Raw genomic sequence first — 11,986 nt, 5'->3', positions numbered from 1 at the left:
AAGGTTCCGCAGCACCATATACAGTACATAAATGATCACACAAGAAAAACAATGCAGGACAAGGACATAAAATAAGAGATTTTATTTGTGTTATTTACATGAGAACTGTACAAAATAAAGTTGTTGCATTTAAATTTTTGTATGTTACATTATAGCATCTAAATACATCCAGCTAAAGATGCAGCTATTATGGGACTGTTCCGCCATCCTAATAGTGAATACTTTTGTCCCAGCTACCGGGTGCTATGCCATGCTCCTGTGAGTGGGTGCTTCTCACATGCTAGACCCACCCACCCAAGAGTTGCAGCCGTGCCCAACATGCAGTGGCCACAGTGGCGTCACAAGGGGCGTGTGGGCTGCACCCAGGTGTCACTCGCCGAGGTAGTTGAGAGTGGAGGAACAGCAAAGGTGGGGAGAGAAGCAGAAGGTTGGAAGGGAGACAGAAGGGAGAGGAAAGGGGGAACTGCAAGTGGAGGAAACTAGAGTGGGAAGATAGGGGTGGAAAAAGTAGATGACTATGTGGGCACTGAACAAGGGGGTGGTTGAAGTAAAGGTGTTCATGCTGTGGATGAGGTAATAAGTGAGATGAAAACTGAAGTGGAGGCTGTGTGTTATATATGGGCCCATTTATTAAGTGTATTTGAGGTAAAAACTCCGAAAACACTTGTTTTTTGGGGAACTACCTCAAATACTAAGTATGCCCCGTATGTATGAAGGAGGGACCGCAGCAGGTATCTCCGATACCTGCTGTGATCCCTCCATTACTGCTGGCAGCCGCATCTCCTATAGGTTTCCATGGGGGAAGTGATGCTGCCAAATTTACCAATATCGATGCATTCCAGATATTGGCCCCGGCAGCTAACGCCATCTGAAGGTGGCGTTAGCCGCTGTAGCCTACGGGCTACACCACGCACTATTAGCCGGCGGAGGGATCCTCTGAAAGCCTCCACGCTATGGCGGATGTGCATGTGCAGTCCACAGGACTGCGCACCACCCCCTGCACTGGCCAGCAGCTCTCTGGAGACATCACAGGGACGGGTTCCTTTCGGAGTCCATGCCCCGGATGATACATCCGGCCGAAGAGATCGCTTTTTGCAAAGCGATCAGGGGCGTTACTGGCATGCCCTGATCGCTTTGCAAAAGCGATCCTTGATAAATGGGCCCCATAGAGACAGTGTAGAATAGATGAATGTAGTTAAATGTTTCAAAATTCAGTTAAAAGAACAGTGCTGCTAATGTATGAGCACAGCTACAAAAGTGAAATATAAAGAGAAGTGTGTGAGTAGTGGCTGAAGGAATTAGTTACTAAAATAAAGAAATGTTTAAAGTGGATAGATGTGACGCAATGGAGAAAGGCAATACAAACAGGTTTTCAGTAGTATGAAGGAAAAACTTACATTGTACAGAGCAGAGATCCAGTCTGAGGAGTTTTGAACAACAAACCCCTCACAAGTGGACTTTGTGTCCATAAGGCTATGCCTCCTGTTCTGTGCAAGGGGCCATGAATGCACGTCACACCTCCGGTCACGTCATGCTGGAGGATTGCCCAGCACTCCGGACACAGGTGGGGTGTAATGGATGACGCACGGTACCAACGGTCAGTGACACAATCCGAGTGGGTGACACCAAAATAGCAGAGCAGCTGTGCTATTTTGGGGTCACCCGGAGCAGCCCGCAATCCCTTAGTAACACCACTGGGCGAGTGGGAACTGGGAAGAGGATGCTGGTAATTTTAAATACCGGCCCACGCATGTTGCTGCTATTTCCTATGTGGCTAAAGGACCTCAGTGACATATCCACCACGTGACCGCTGCAGGAGGCTGGACCGCTCCTGCGTTACCATCCACGAGGGCATAGAGGGGGAATAAATATTTGTGGTGAGCGCAGCGAGCCACCATGCCTGAAGCGTGTCGAGCGTAGCGAGCCCGCGAGGGGACACTTTTGGTCCCCCGTTAGGATCCCCGCCGCTCCCCCTTTCAGGCCGGGTCACGTAGGTGTTACGTCACAGGTCCATCAGCGCTGTTGTATAGTCTAGACCTAACCTTGGGAAGTATCACCGTGATACTAAACAAAATATGCCACCAGTACTAAGTATGGGTAATAAATGGAGCCCTAGTAACACGTTGGCTGCAGCTCCATTCAGTGCTAAATACAAGAAACACAGAACACTACACACACTGAGCAGGCGACCTAAGTTATGGCGAGTACAACTACAAATCCCAGTAGAACCCTCTCTGTCAGGTCTCCTGTCAGTATACTGACCTGGAGACTCAGGACTGGGGAACGCATTAGTACTCCCGGCTTCATTTTAGAACGCGACGTGTTCTAGTCTTGCTCAGCCAATAGCAGGAGGGGAAGTGAGAGGTCGGGCTCCGGCTCTGACACCCGGCGGGGTGTGTGCGGGTGAGCGGCTGCCACGTCACCGCTGCTGGCGTCACGGCGACGGGAGGCGGAGGCAGGGAGACAGACATGGCGGCCTCTATCCGGGAGAAACAGACGGGTGAGATCCGTTGTATATTACGTTAGGAGAGAGCGCTGTAGCGTCATGTACTTAGGCCGCAGGGAGCGGAGACTGACATGATGAGGTGACAGGGGGAGAAGGCAGCTCAGCAAGGGGGGGCACTGACAGATCATGTAGCGGTCAGTGTACAGCCCATGGCCGGCTCATCATAGGATCTTACATGACACAGGGACAGGAAGACGTGCACCTATAGCACAACCACGAGACATTGCAGGGCTAATAGTATTAGTGGCTGGAGAGTGGATATAGATAAAGGGGGGATAGGACTGGAGAATGGGACAGGGAAGGATAGGAGAATGACAGATGAGGGGGACAGGGAAGGGTAGGAGAGGGGGACAGAGAAGGATAGGAGAATGGCAGGAGAGGGGGACAGGGAAGGATAGGAGAATGGCCGGAGAGGGGGACAGGGAAGGATAGGAGAATGGCAGGAGAGGGGGACAGGGAAGGATAGGAGAATGGCAGGAGAGGGGGACAGAGAAGGATAGGAGAATGGCAGGAGAGGGGGACAGGGAAGGATAGGAGAATGGCAGGAGAGGGGGACAGGGAAGGATAGGAGAATGGCAGGAGAGGGGGACAGGGAAGGATAGGAGAATGACAGATGAGGGGGACAAGGAAGGATAGGAGAATAGCAGGAGAGGGGGACAGGGAAGGATAGGAGAATGACAGATGAGGGGGACAAGGAAGGATAGGAGAATGGCAGGAGAGGGGGACAAGGAAGGATAGGAGAGGGGGACAGAGAAGGATAGGACAATGGCAGGAGAGGGGGACAGGGAAGGATAGGAGAATGGCAGGAGAGGGGGACAGGGAAGGATAGGAGAATGGCAGGAGAGGGGGACAGGGAAGGATAGGAGAATAGCAGGAGAGCGGGACAGGGAAGGATAGGAGAATGGCAGGAGAGTGGGACAGGGAAGGATAGGAGAATGGCAGGAGAGGGAGACAGGGAAGGATAGGAGAATGGCAGGAGAGGGGGACAGGGAAGGATAGGAGAATGGCAGGAGAGGGGGACGGAAGGATAGGAGAATGGCAGGAGAGGGGGACGGAAGGATAGGAGAATGGCAGGAGAGGGGGACAGGGAAGGATGGGAGAATGGCAGGAGAAGGGGACATGGGGCCTGCCGGGGCACAATTTTTGGGTACTTCCTTATCTTTGCGGCCCGCTGCTGGAGGCGCTGGTTACGCTACTTACGTATCTTCACTAGTCAGTGAAGATACGTAAGTAGCGTAAAGATCAGCTAGTGTCCAACGTCATTCCCTAGTATCCAAGTGGGCATGGAGGGGGAATATATCCTGTGGCGAGTGAAGCGAGCCACCGTGCCCGCAGCGTGGCGAGCGAAGTGAACCTGCAAGGGGCCGAATAGTATTTCCTCATGTTTACGCTACTTGCGTATCTTTACTCACTAGTGAAGATACGTAAGTAGCGTAACCAGTGCCTCCAGCAGGGGACCGCACAGATGAGGAAGTACCCAATTTTGGAACATTGCTCCTCCCCATGTTGTTGTGAGTCACAGGGTTTTGACGTCAGAGTCAGTGGTGTAACTAGGGTATTTGGAGCCCAGAGCAAGATGAAAAATGGAGCCCCCTATGTGCAGCGTGGCCCCTGAAAGTGGGGGGTGTCAACATAACACACAATTTCTTGTCACTCTGGGAGCATTTCTTTCCATTCCATATGCACCTTAATGTCCCCAGTAGTAGTACCCCTTAAGCAATGTCCCCAGTAGTAGTACCCCTTATGCAATGCCTCCTGTTGTAGTGCACATTATGCATTGCCCCCTCTTGTAGTGTCCCTTATGCAGTGCCCGTTATGCTGCTCTTCCTGTAGTGCCCCCTATGCAGTGCCCCCAGTAGTAGTGCCTTTTACACTTAAAACTCGTAGACACACACAGACAAAATTATGCTTAACTGCATCCCCGCTCCTGCGTCTGCCGCCGTCCGCTCCTCCGGTCGCACTCAGCACTATGGGAGAGACATCATGACGTCTCTCCCTTCACCCAGTGCGGGAGCTTGTAGGCGGAGCTCATGAGTGAGCTCCAGCTCCGGCCCTGGGTGCAGCAGCCAATGAGAGTCTGTCTGACTCTCATTGGCTGCTAAAACAAACACACTGCCACCGTATAATACGAGTGTACTACCCGGCATCGGCGGTGCTGTGTTTGTTTTACTACTAATTGACCTGGACGCTGGCTGGTGGCGTGCCGCCGGTCTGACGGCGTCCAGGGCATGCACCACACCCGACCCCCCTTAGTTACGCCACTGGTCAGAGGTCCTGTAAATCACTTTAATTTAGACCTCTCCATAAGAGAATGACAGGAGAAGGGGAAAGAGCAGGATTGGATATTTACAGTAGAAGGGGAAAATAGAGGGGAGGGGGATTATAGGAAAATTGAAGGATCAGTGGGGTATCTTGCCTGCATGACATAGTGACATCAGTTGTGAAGTGTCTGTATACCACAGTGTCTGGGGTAGCACAGAGACTTGTTCTGACTGGAGTAGGGGACAGTGGAGTATTTGGAGAATGATCGGATCGCTGGGTGGATGTAGTGTTACGTATGTTATGCATTATGACAGTTGAGAATGATAGAGGATTAGGTCAACTGGGACATTATAGAGGGACTTATGTTTTATTGGAGATGAATGTGAATCATCTGTTAATGTGATTACTAATTAATAATCACATAGCCCTCAACAAGTCCTAATGTTTGGTAATTGTAATTTTATGTGACAAATAAAACACATATTGTAATTGTTTTTTCCACAAATAATAGGGCAACATGAAATATCCATTGATGGAAAAACATATGTACATCCCATGATTCATCATTTGCAGAACAGCCATTAGTAGTAGTAATCATTACATGTTTTCGGTATGAGCTTATATTTGAGAAATGTTTGTCAACTCTTCTGGTCAAAATTGTTCCAGATCATTGCTTTGTAATGGAATTAATGGTGCGTACACATGGTACAATCAGTCAGCGATAACGTTATCGCCAACTGATCGTCCTGCTCCTTCCGTATGTGCTGAATGCTTGTTATCGTTCAGCACGCCACCAACCCACCAACAATGGGCCAGCGAGCAACGATCGCGGGTCCCTATGTAACCTGGACGATAACGACCAGGTTGGCCTGCATTCACGGGCGATGGATGATATCGTTATCGTCCATACATGCCCGCGCATCGCTGGTCGTTTGAGGGTTGGTAGGCACCAAAAAATGAACAATAACGATATGGTCAATATCATTCATTATAACATTATAGTTCATTAAGTAGTTCACAGCTTTCTCAAGGTTCTGTCTCAGCATCAACACAGAATTAAGGTTTGGAGGATACTGTCATTCCAAAACCGTTTTATTTTCTTCTTCAGCCGTCACCAGTGTGCTTGCTTACATTGTCCTGTTGCGTGATTATATTTCTGCCAAACTTCATGTATTGCACAGATTGCCACACTTTCTTTCTCTATAATATTTTAGCATAAAGGGGAATTCAGTTGTTTTTGGGCTTCCGTTTAAAATGACAGGAGCTATTCATCTGTTTTTGCCACTGGGCGCAAGTCCCGTGGGCCCCCATCACATATCATGGATAATACGATAATACAAAGTTTTGAGCACGTTAACCGCGCCACTTTTAGTTGCCTTAACCGTCTCTTTAGATGGGTAAAGCCGCTTTACACGGCTATTCCCCTGCATTCTGGGCGCGAGATCCGCGGATGCAACTTTGCAAACCTGAGTCATACTGTTATATATGTTGTTTTTCTTTATGGAGATAAGGGGCTTCCATGACAGCAAAACTTGTTCATGGCCTCATGCAGAGTTGGACATAAATGCACTTTGCTGATTATCTTTCCCTAGATAATGCCTTTTTCCTACATGCACAGTAAAAAGGGGTAAGTCTCAGTCTGCATGCAGACTATAATGTGTCTCTCCATTACATCTCTGAGGGGTATTTTAAATAGATTTTTTTTGTCTGTGCCGCTGGATATTAGTGTTGCGGGCGCCTATTATCGCAGATTTTCTCTTATAGCCTTCTGGGGGTGAGCAGAAATCTGTCCCAGTTAGGGCTTTCGGGGGGTGATTCAATAAAGTGCGATATTGAACAGCTCGGGGAGCGATTCAATTGGCCGTGCTGTTAACCCCCACTAGAGGATTTCTGCTCATACCAACTAAACTAGTGCTGTGATGCTGTTTTTAGGCTTAGCGCATGTGCTAACAGCATAGCACGCAGCACTTTAGTCGAAAAATGCAGGTTATCGTGACTAAACACAAGGCTTAAGGTGCGATAATCGGCCTCTCCCGATTTAAGGGCAGTGCGAGATGGGGACAGTTGAATAGCTCCGGGAACTAATTTCCGGCACTATTCAAATCGCACTGACATGAATCGCCCTGTTGGACAGGAACTGCAGGCCGCGAAAAACAGTGGAATTCCCCCCTCTTTGTGCTTAGAGAGAGGGGGGAGTGAAGGCAAAAATAAAACAGCGGCTTGTTTGACTTTCCTAAAGTTGCAACCAGAACTATTGCTGTTAGCTTAATGCGTGCATATATTTAAAAAGAGACGCTGTTTACTATCAATGCAGAGCTGGCTGCTTCTTATGGTGGTTGCACTTTATGTGATATGTCCTTAATACAGCCGGCGAACGACATATCGCATAGTGCAGGAATGGCCAACCTGTGGCTCTCCAGCTGTTGCAAAACTAAAAGTCCCAGCATGCGCTGCTTCAGTTTTGCTATTAGGGAATGCTAAAACTGTGGCAGGGCATGCTGGGATGTGTAGTTTCACAACAGCTGGAGAGCCAAGGGTTGGCCAGGCCTGGCATAGTGCATCTGTGGGTATGTACAGATTATATGTTCGTGAATGACGTTGTTCGCTGACATATCAGGTCGGCCCTGCAGCACAGCCGATGCAGATTATGTCTTGCAGATATATCGGTACATCTGCCTGTATGTACGGACGACACTCCGGCCAACCTATGTCTTGGTCGTAGGAACCGCCGACACTGACCTCACAACTTGGCGCCCAGTTGTGATATCTGACTAGACATATAGAGCAGGCAAATGGTAAGTGTATATAGCTTACCAAATTGGCCGCTAAGTCGCTTAAGTGTGTACCTAGCTTAACGTTTTTGAACATCTTTGCATAAGTAGCATCTTATGATGCATACACACAGGACGATCTGTTTAGCGATCGATATATCGCTGAACGATCTCCCTTGAAATTTCATTCATCCACACACCAAACAATATCTCCAAAGACTATTCTCTCCTGCAAACTTTGATAGATATCGTTCAGGTTGGCCTGCAAGCTTGGACGATTAATTATATATTTTTTAGTCCATGCGGGAACGTGCATTGTTGGTCAATCTGCAGCATAAAAATGAACGATTTAACAATATCGTTCATATCTTCCATGAAAGTTGTACCGTGTGTATGCAGCGGGTTGGGTGTGAAATTCCGGCTGTTGGGATGCCGCTGGTCAGAATACAGACAGAGGCATCTCGATAGCCATAGAGAAGAGCTTTAAGTACTTTTCTATCCCGTTCACTAACCCCTATCCTAACCCTCCCTCCCCGGTGCCTAAAACTAGTGGCTAAACCTAAACTCCCTCTCCCTGCACCCTAAACCTAACACCCCCTCCCCAGTGCCTAAACCTAACCTCCCCTCTAGTGCCTAAATCTAACCTCCCCGCACCCTAATCCTAACCCTCCCTCTCCAGGTCCTAAACCTAACCTGCCCTTCCCCACACCCCAATCCTAACACTACCTCCCGGTCCCTAACCCTGCTACCTAACGCTAACTTCCTCCTAACACCTCGATACTTACCTTTGGGATACTGGTGCCGGGATCCCGACCTGTCGGGATTTCAGCGCCGGTATTTAGACCGTCGGCATCCCGCACCCCGGGATGCCGACTACATCCCTATGCAGCATTAGGTTTGCATTTACATGCAAATTGCCTTTGCCATTTCTCAGAGCAGAGCTGTTTGATGTATAGGTGATTTGGATGGAATACCTATTACTAAGTGAATTGCCAGCTGTCTGCAAGACCCTCCGTTTGTAAATAACCTTTCTCACAACAAAATGATGGACTTCAAATTCTTTAAAGAGGGCCTCATAACTCATTCCTGATTGATACACAGTAATAACTGTATTTCAATGCAGCTGTTTTGTCTCTGTGGCATGGTGTTGATATAGTGGTTGCACTTGATGATCACATAATGAAGGGCACTGTATTAGTGCCCCCTTTGAGATGGAAGCACTAATGGTGTAAATGCTGTTTTCATCTAGGGATGTATTTGTGTTGACAGAGTAATTACATTTATTTATTTAGATTAGATTTGGCATATTGTTGGACTTCTTGAGAACTAGACGATAGTTATTCCTTATCTGCACATTATTATGTCCAGATAAGTAGTACTGTAACACCAATTTGAGAGAGAGTATACTGTCATTTTCACACTTCAATTTCTACCCATTGTGACATGAGAAGGAGGTAATCCGGTGTGGGAGAGTAATAAATCTAGTGGATGATGTGTAGAGTGACTTGTTTTCATGAGACATACAGAGGGAACATTGATGCATGATGTTTACATGATCATTGGATAATGGTATACATGACAAAGTGAGGACATCACTGATACTGAATAATTGCTGGAATATGATAGTCATAGAAGGGTTCAGGTGAGCATAGTACAATGACCAAATCATTGATGGATTGTAGATTAGCTTGTGTGTATGAGACAGTAACAGAAGAGGGAAGCCAGCTTCTGGATAATTTATGACATTGTAGGACTTACAATGTAAGTAGACACTGATTGTTAATATGAAAGGGTCATTGGTAGGTTACAGAGTAATGCGTCTGTGTCCCTTGGACAGCTACATAATCTCATTTTAAGGTAGCTTATGGGTCATTCCATGTCTAGTGGACCAGGGTCCCCCACTTGACCATCTCCGGTTTTGTAGAAATTTTGCATGAAGGTTGGTATATATGTAGAACTAACTTGGCAAAGTTTCAGGTCACAGTATGCAATAGTAGTGGAGTTGTGGCCCTGGTAGTGGAGGTAGGTGAAACTGTCACCGACTCCGCGGTGCACAATCGGCAATGTTCAAGTAATTGTTGTGGCAGATCTATGAGAGCAGAAGGTGTGAGAGTGCACAGGCTTATACAGCTTTTCATGCTGATTTAAAAAATCGCTGCCTGAAGGCTTACAAAAAAGTACTTTTTTGACAGTATGAGTCCAAAGTAGGCCAGAAGTGGTTAGTCATCTCAGCACTTGTGAATCAATTAGTCAATTTTAAAACAAGTCCACCTGCTTCACTAAAAAGGACAACTTGCAAAAATCCCATATAATAATATACCAAGAAAAAAGTGTGAATGTGCTGGTGAACATACAATATGGACCACAATTGATATTTAACAGAATGTACAGTATTTATTAAAAAATGAATTGCAACACACAAAAAGATTATCTCAATAGTCCTCCAGTTGTATTCAGTATATCCTGGAAAATATTATGCATTCAAGTATTGTTGGATATATTATGTTCCACAAATTGCTACATTGTTATTTGTATGTTGTATATGTTAATGTATCAATGCTGCATATAGTATCAAATCAACAACCTATCCATAAACTAATTTCTCAATTAGAAAAGGTTGGCATATAGATATAAACATTAATGATCATTGCTTCAATAAAGCAAATCCGTATCGGTTGTAAAAAACGTCACAATAGGAGGTAAATTAGTCCTGTTTATATATAGCAACACACTGACTGAATTTGCAAGTCCCTCTTCCCTGGCCGTTCTCAGCCTGATGACTATCGGCTGTAGGCTGGTATGTGTGGCACAATGTAAGGATCCGTGGTGGCCGGTAACTTATACTCAGTCTCTTTCGTTCCTGGCGGGTACAGCAGTCCGCTTTTGGAGTGCCAAATGCCGACTTCTGAGTGTGGCACTATTCAAGGTCCGGAGTGAGCAAAAGATAGTATCTGCTCAGTTCCTAGTTGGTATGGAACGGACACATGCTTACAGCCTCACCTGTTAGCCGTTTATCGAGGGGCAACTAAAATCAGGCACCCAATTGTCTTTAATTAAATTAGCGTGCCTGTTCCATACCAACTGTGGCCGAGCAGCTGCATACAAGCCTCAGATCACCATGTGCAATTCCAAACAGCAGAAGTGGTGTCAAACGGAAAGAGCATTTTCAGCATCAAAGGCCTTTTGGGATGAATTAAAACAATGACTGAGAGCCAGGCCTTGTCGTCCAACATCAGTATCCAACCTCATTGATGCTCTTTTGGCTGAATGGATGTGAATCCATGCTACCATGTTTCAAAATCTAGTGGAAAGTCCTACCAGAAGCGTGGAGGCTGTTATAGCACGGGAATGCCAACTCATTAATGATCTTGGAATGAGATATTCAACATGCACATATGGGTGTTATATTGGGGAGTCCATATCGTTTTGTCCATGTAATACAGTATATACTATTAGCATTGCCATTACATTTAGGATTTAAGACTTCAGTTGTATATAGCAGAGTTTAACATTTTTTATGTAAACTAATGGAAATGTAACTGCATTGTTACAATTACATTGTGCCATACTTATGTGTCTTATGGTGTGTATCAGCAAGCAAGCATTCTTGGGATTATATATGGAGACAATAGTCACAGTGCAAGTTGGGAAGCTGTCCTGTAGTCAATCACTGTCTTTGTTTTGCAGTTGCTTTAAAGCGTATGCTGAATTTTAATGTTCCCGTTGTAAAGAGCAGCACAGGGGAGCCAGTATGGAAGGTAAGCTGAGGATTAAGCTCTTCATCAGTCACACCATTTACATAGAGATAGTAACTTCCCTCTCTGGCATGGGGTTTTTCTAGCATGTGGCCCAATGTATCTTCTTAATGAAAGATTTGAGAGATTCAGACCATCTTTCCAACAAAAATAGTCATTGTATTTTTTGTTTAGTAAAACATATATTTTGATGGTTTTCTGTGGTCTGATTCTGTTTTCAGGATTTAGATGACATTTCGTTTAAGCTAATGTAAAGATATAAAAAATGTTGTGCCACTACATTTGGTTATTACAGTAGTCACATTTAGTAAGTGGATATTGCCGTTCTTCTTGAGAATGATCTAATTTTAGAACAAATGTATAGTTTCCATTTTAAATTGTATTGGATGTTTGATTTAAATTAGAAAATGTTTCTTGAACAACAGGTCCTTATTTACGATCGGTTTGGCCAAGACATCATTTCTCCCCTGCTATCCGTGAAGGAGCTGCGAGACATGGGCGTCACCTTACACCTGTGAGTTTGAGTTGAATGGTGAAGTACAGTATATGTATCATTGAAATAGGTTGGGTTCGGGATGTCGGCAATCGGAATCCCGACGCATGCAGGTAAGTACCCTAAGCCTCCCCTCCAGCAGCCTAACCCTAACTCTCCCCCTAGTGCCTCACCTAACCCTAATAATTACCACTTGGAT

At 46.1% G+C, this 11,986-nt stretch overlaps 1 protein-coding gene across 2 annotated transcripts in view; it reads left to right on the top strand.

The window, feature by feature from the left end:
• The first annotated feature begins 2,326 nt into the window (after positions 1-2,326).
• Positions 2,327-11,986, top strand: part of SCFD1 (sec1 family domain containing 1) — a 141,646-nt gene continuing 131,986 nt past the window's right edge. Inside the window, exons 1-3 of one of the 2 annotated variants that reach the window (XM_088456600.1) lie at positions 2,327-2,500; positions 11,227-11,297; positions 11,720-11,808. In XM_088456600.1, the coding sequence (XP_088312726.1) occupies positions 2,470-2,500; positions 11,227-11,297; positions 11,720-11,808 (191 nt within the window). In that variant the 5' untranslated portion in view covers positions 2,327-2,469. Of the gene's footprint in view, positions 2,501-2,520; positions 2,586-11,226; positions 11,298-11,719; positions 11,809-11,986 lie in introns of those variants that run through there. The other variant, XM_088456601.1, reaches the window with a different exon arrangement.

The sequence above is a fragment of the Taudactylus pleione genome, unplaced genomic scaffold (assembly GCF_031769625.1).
Source record: "Taudactylus pleione unplaced genomic scaffold, aTauple2 ptg000707l, whole genome shotgun sequence".
In the NCBI taxonomy this organism is placed as follows: domain Eukaryota; kingdom Metazoa; phylum Chordata; class Amphibia; order Anura; family Myobatrachidae; genus Taudactylus; species Taudactylus pleione.
This window is presented reverse-complemented; position numbering and strand designations above follow the sequence as displayed.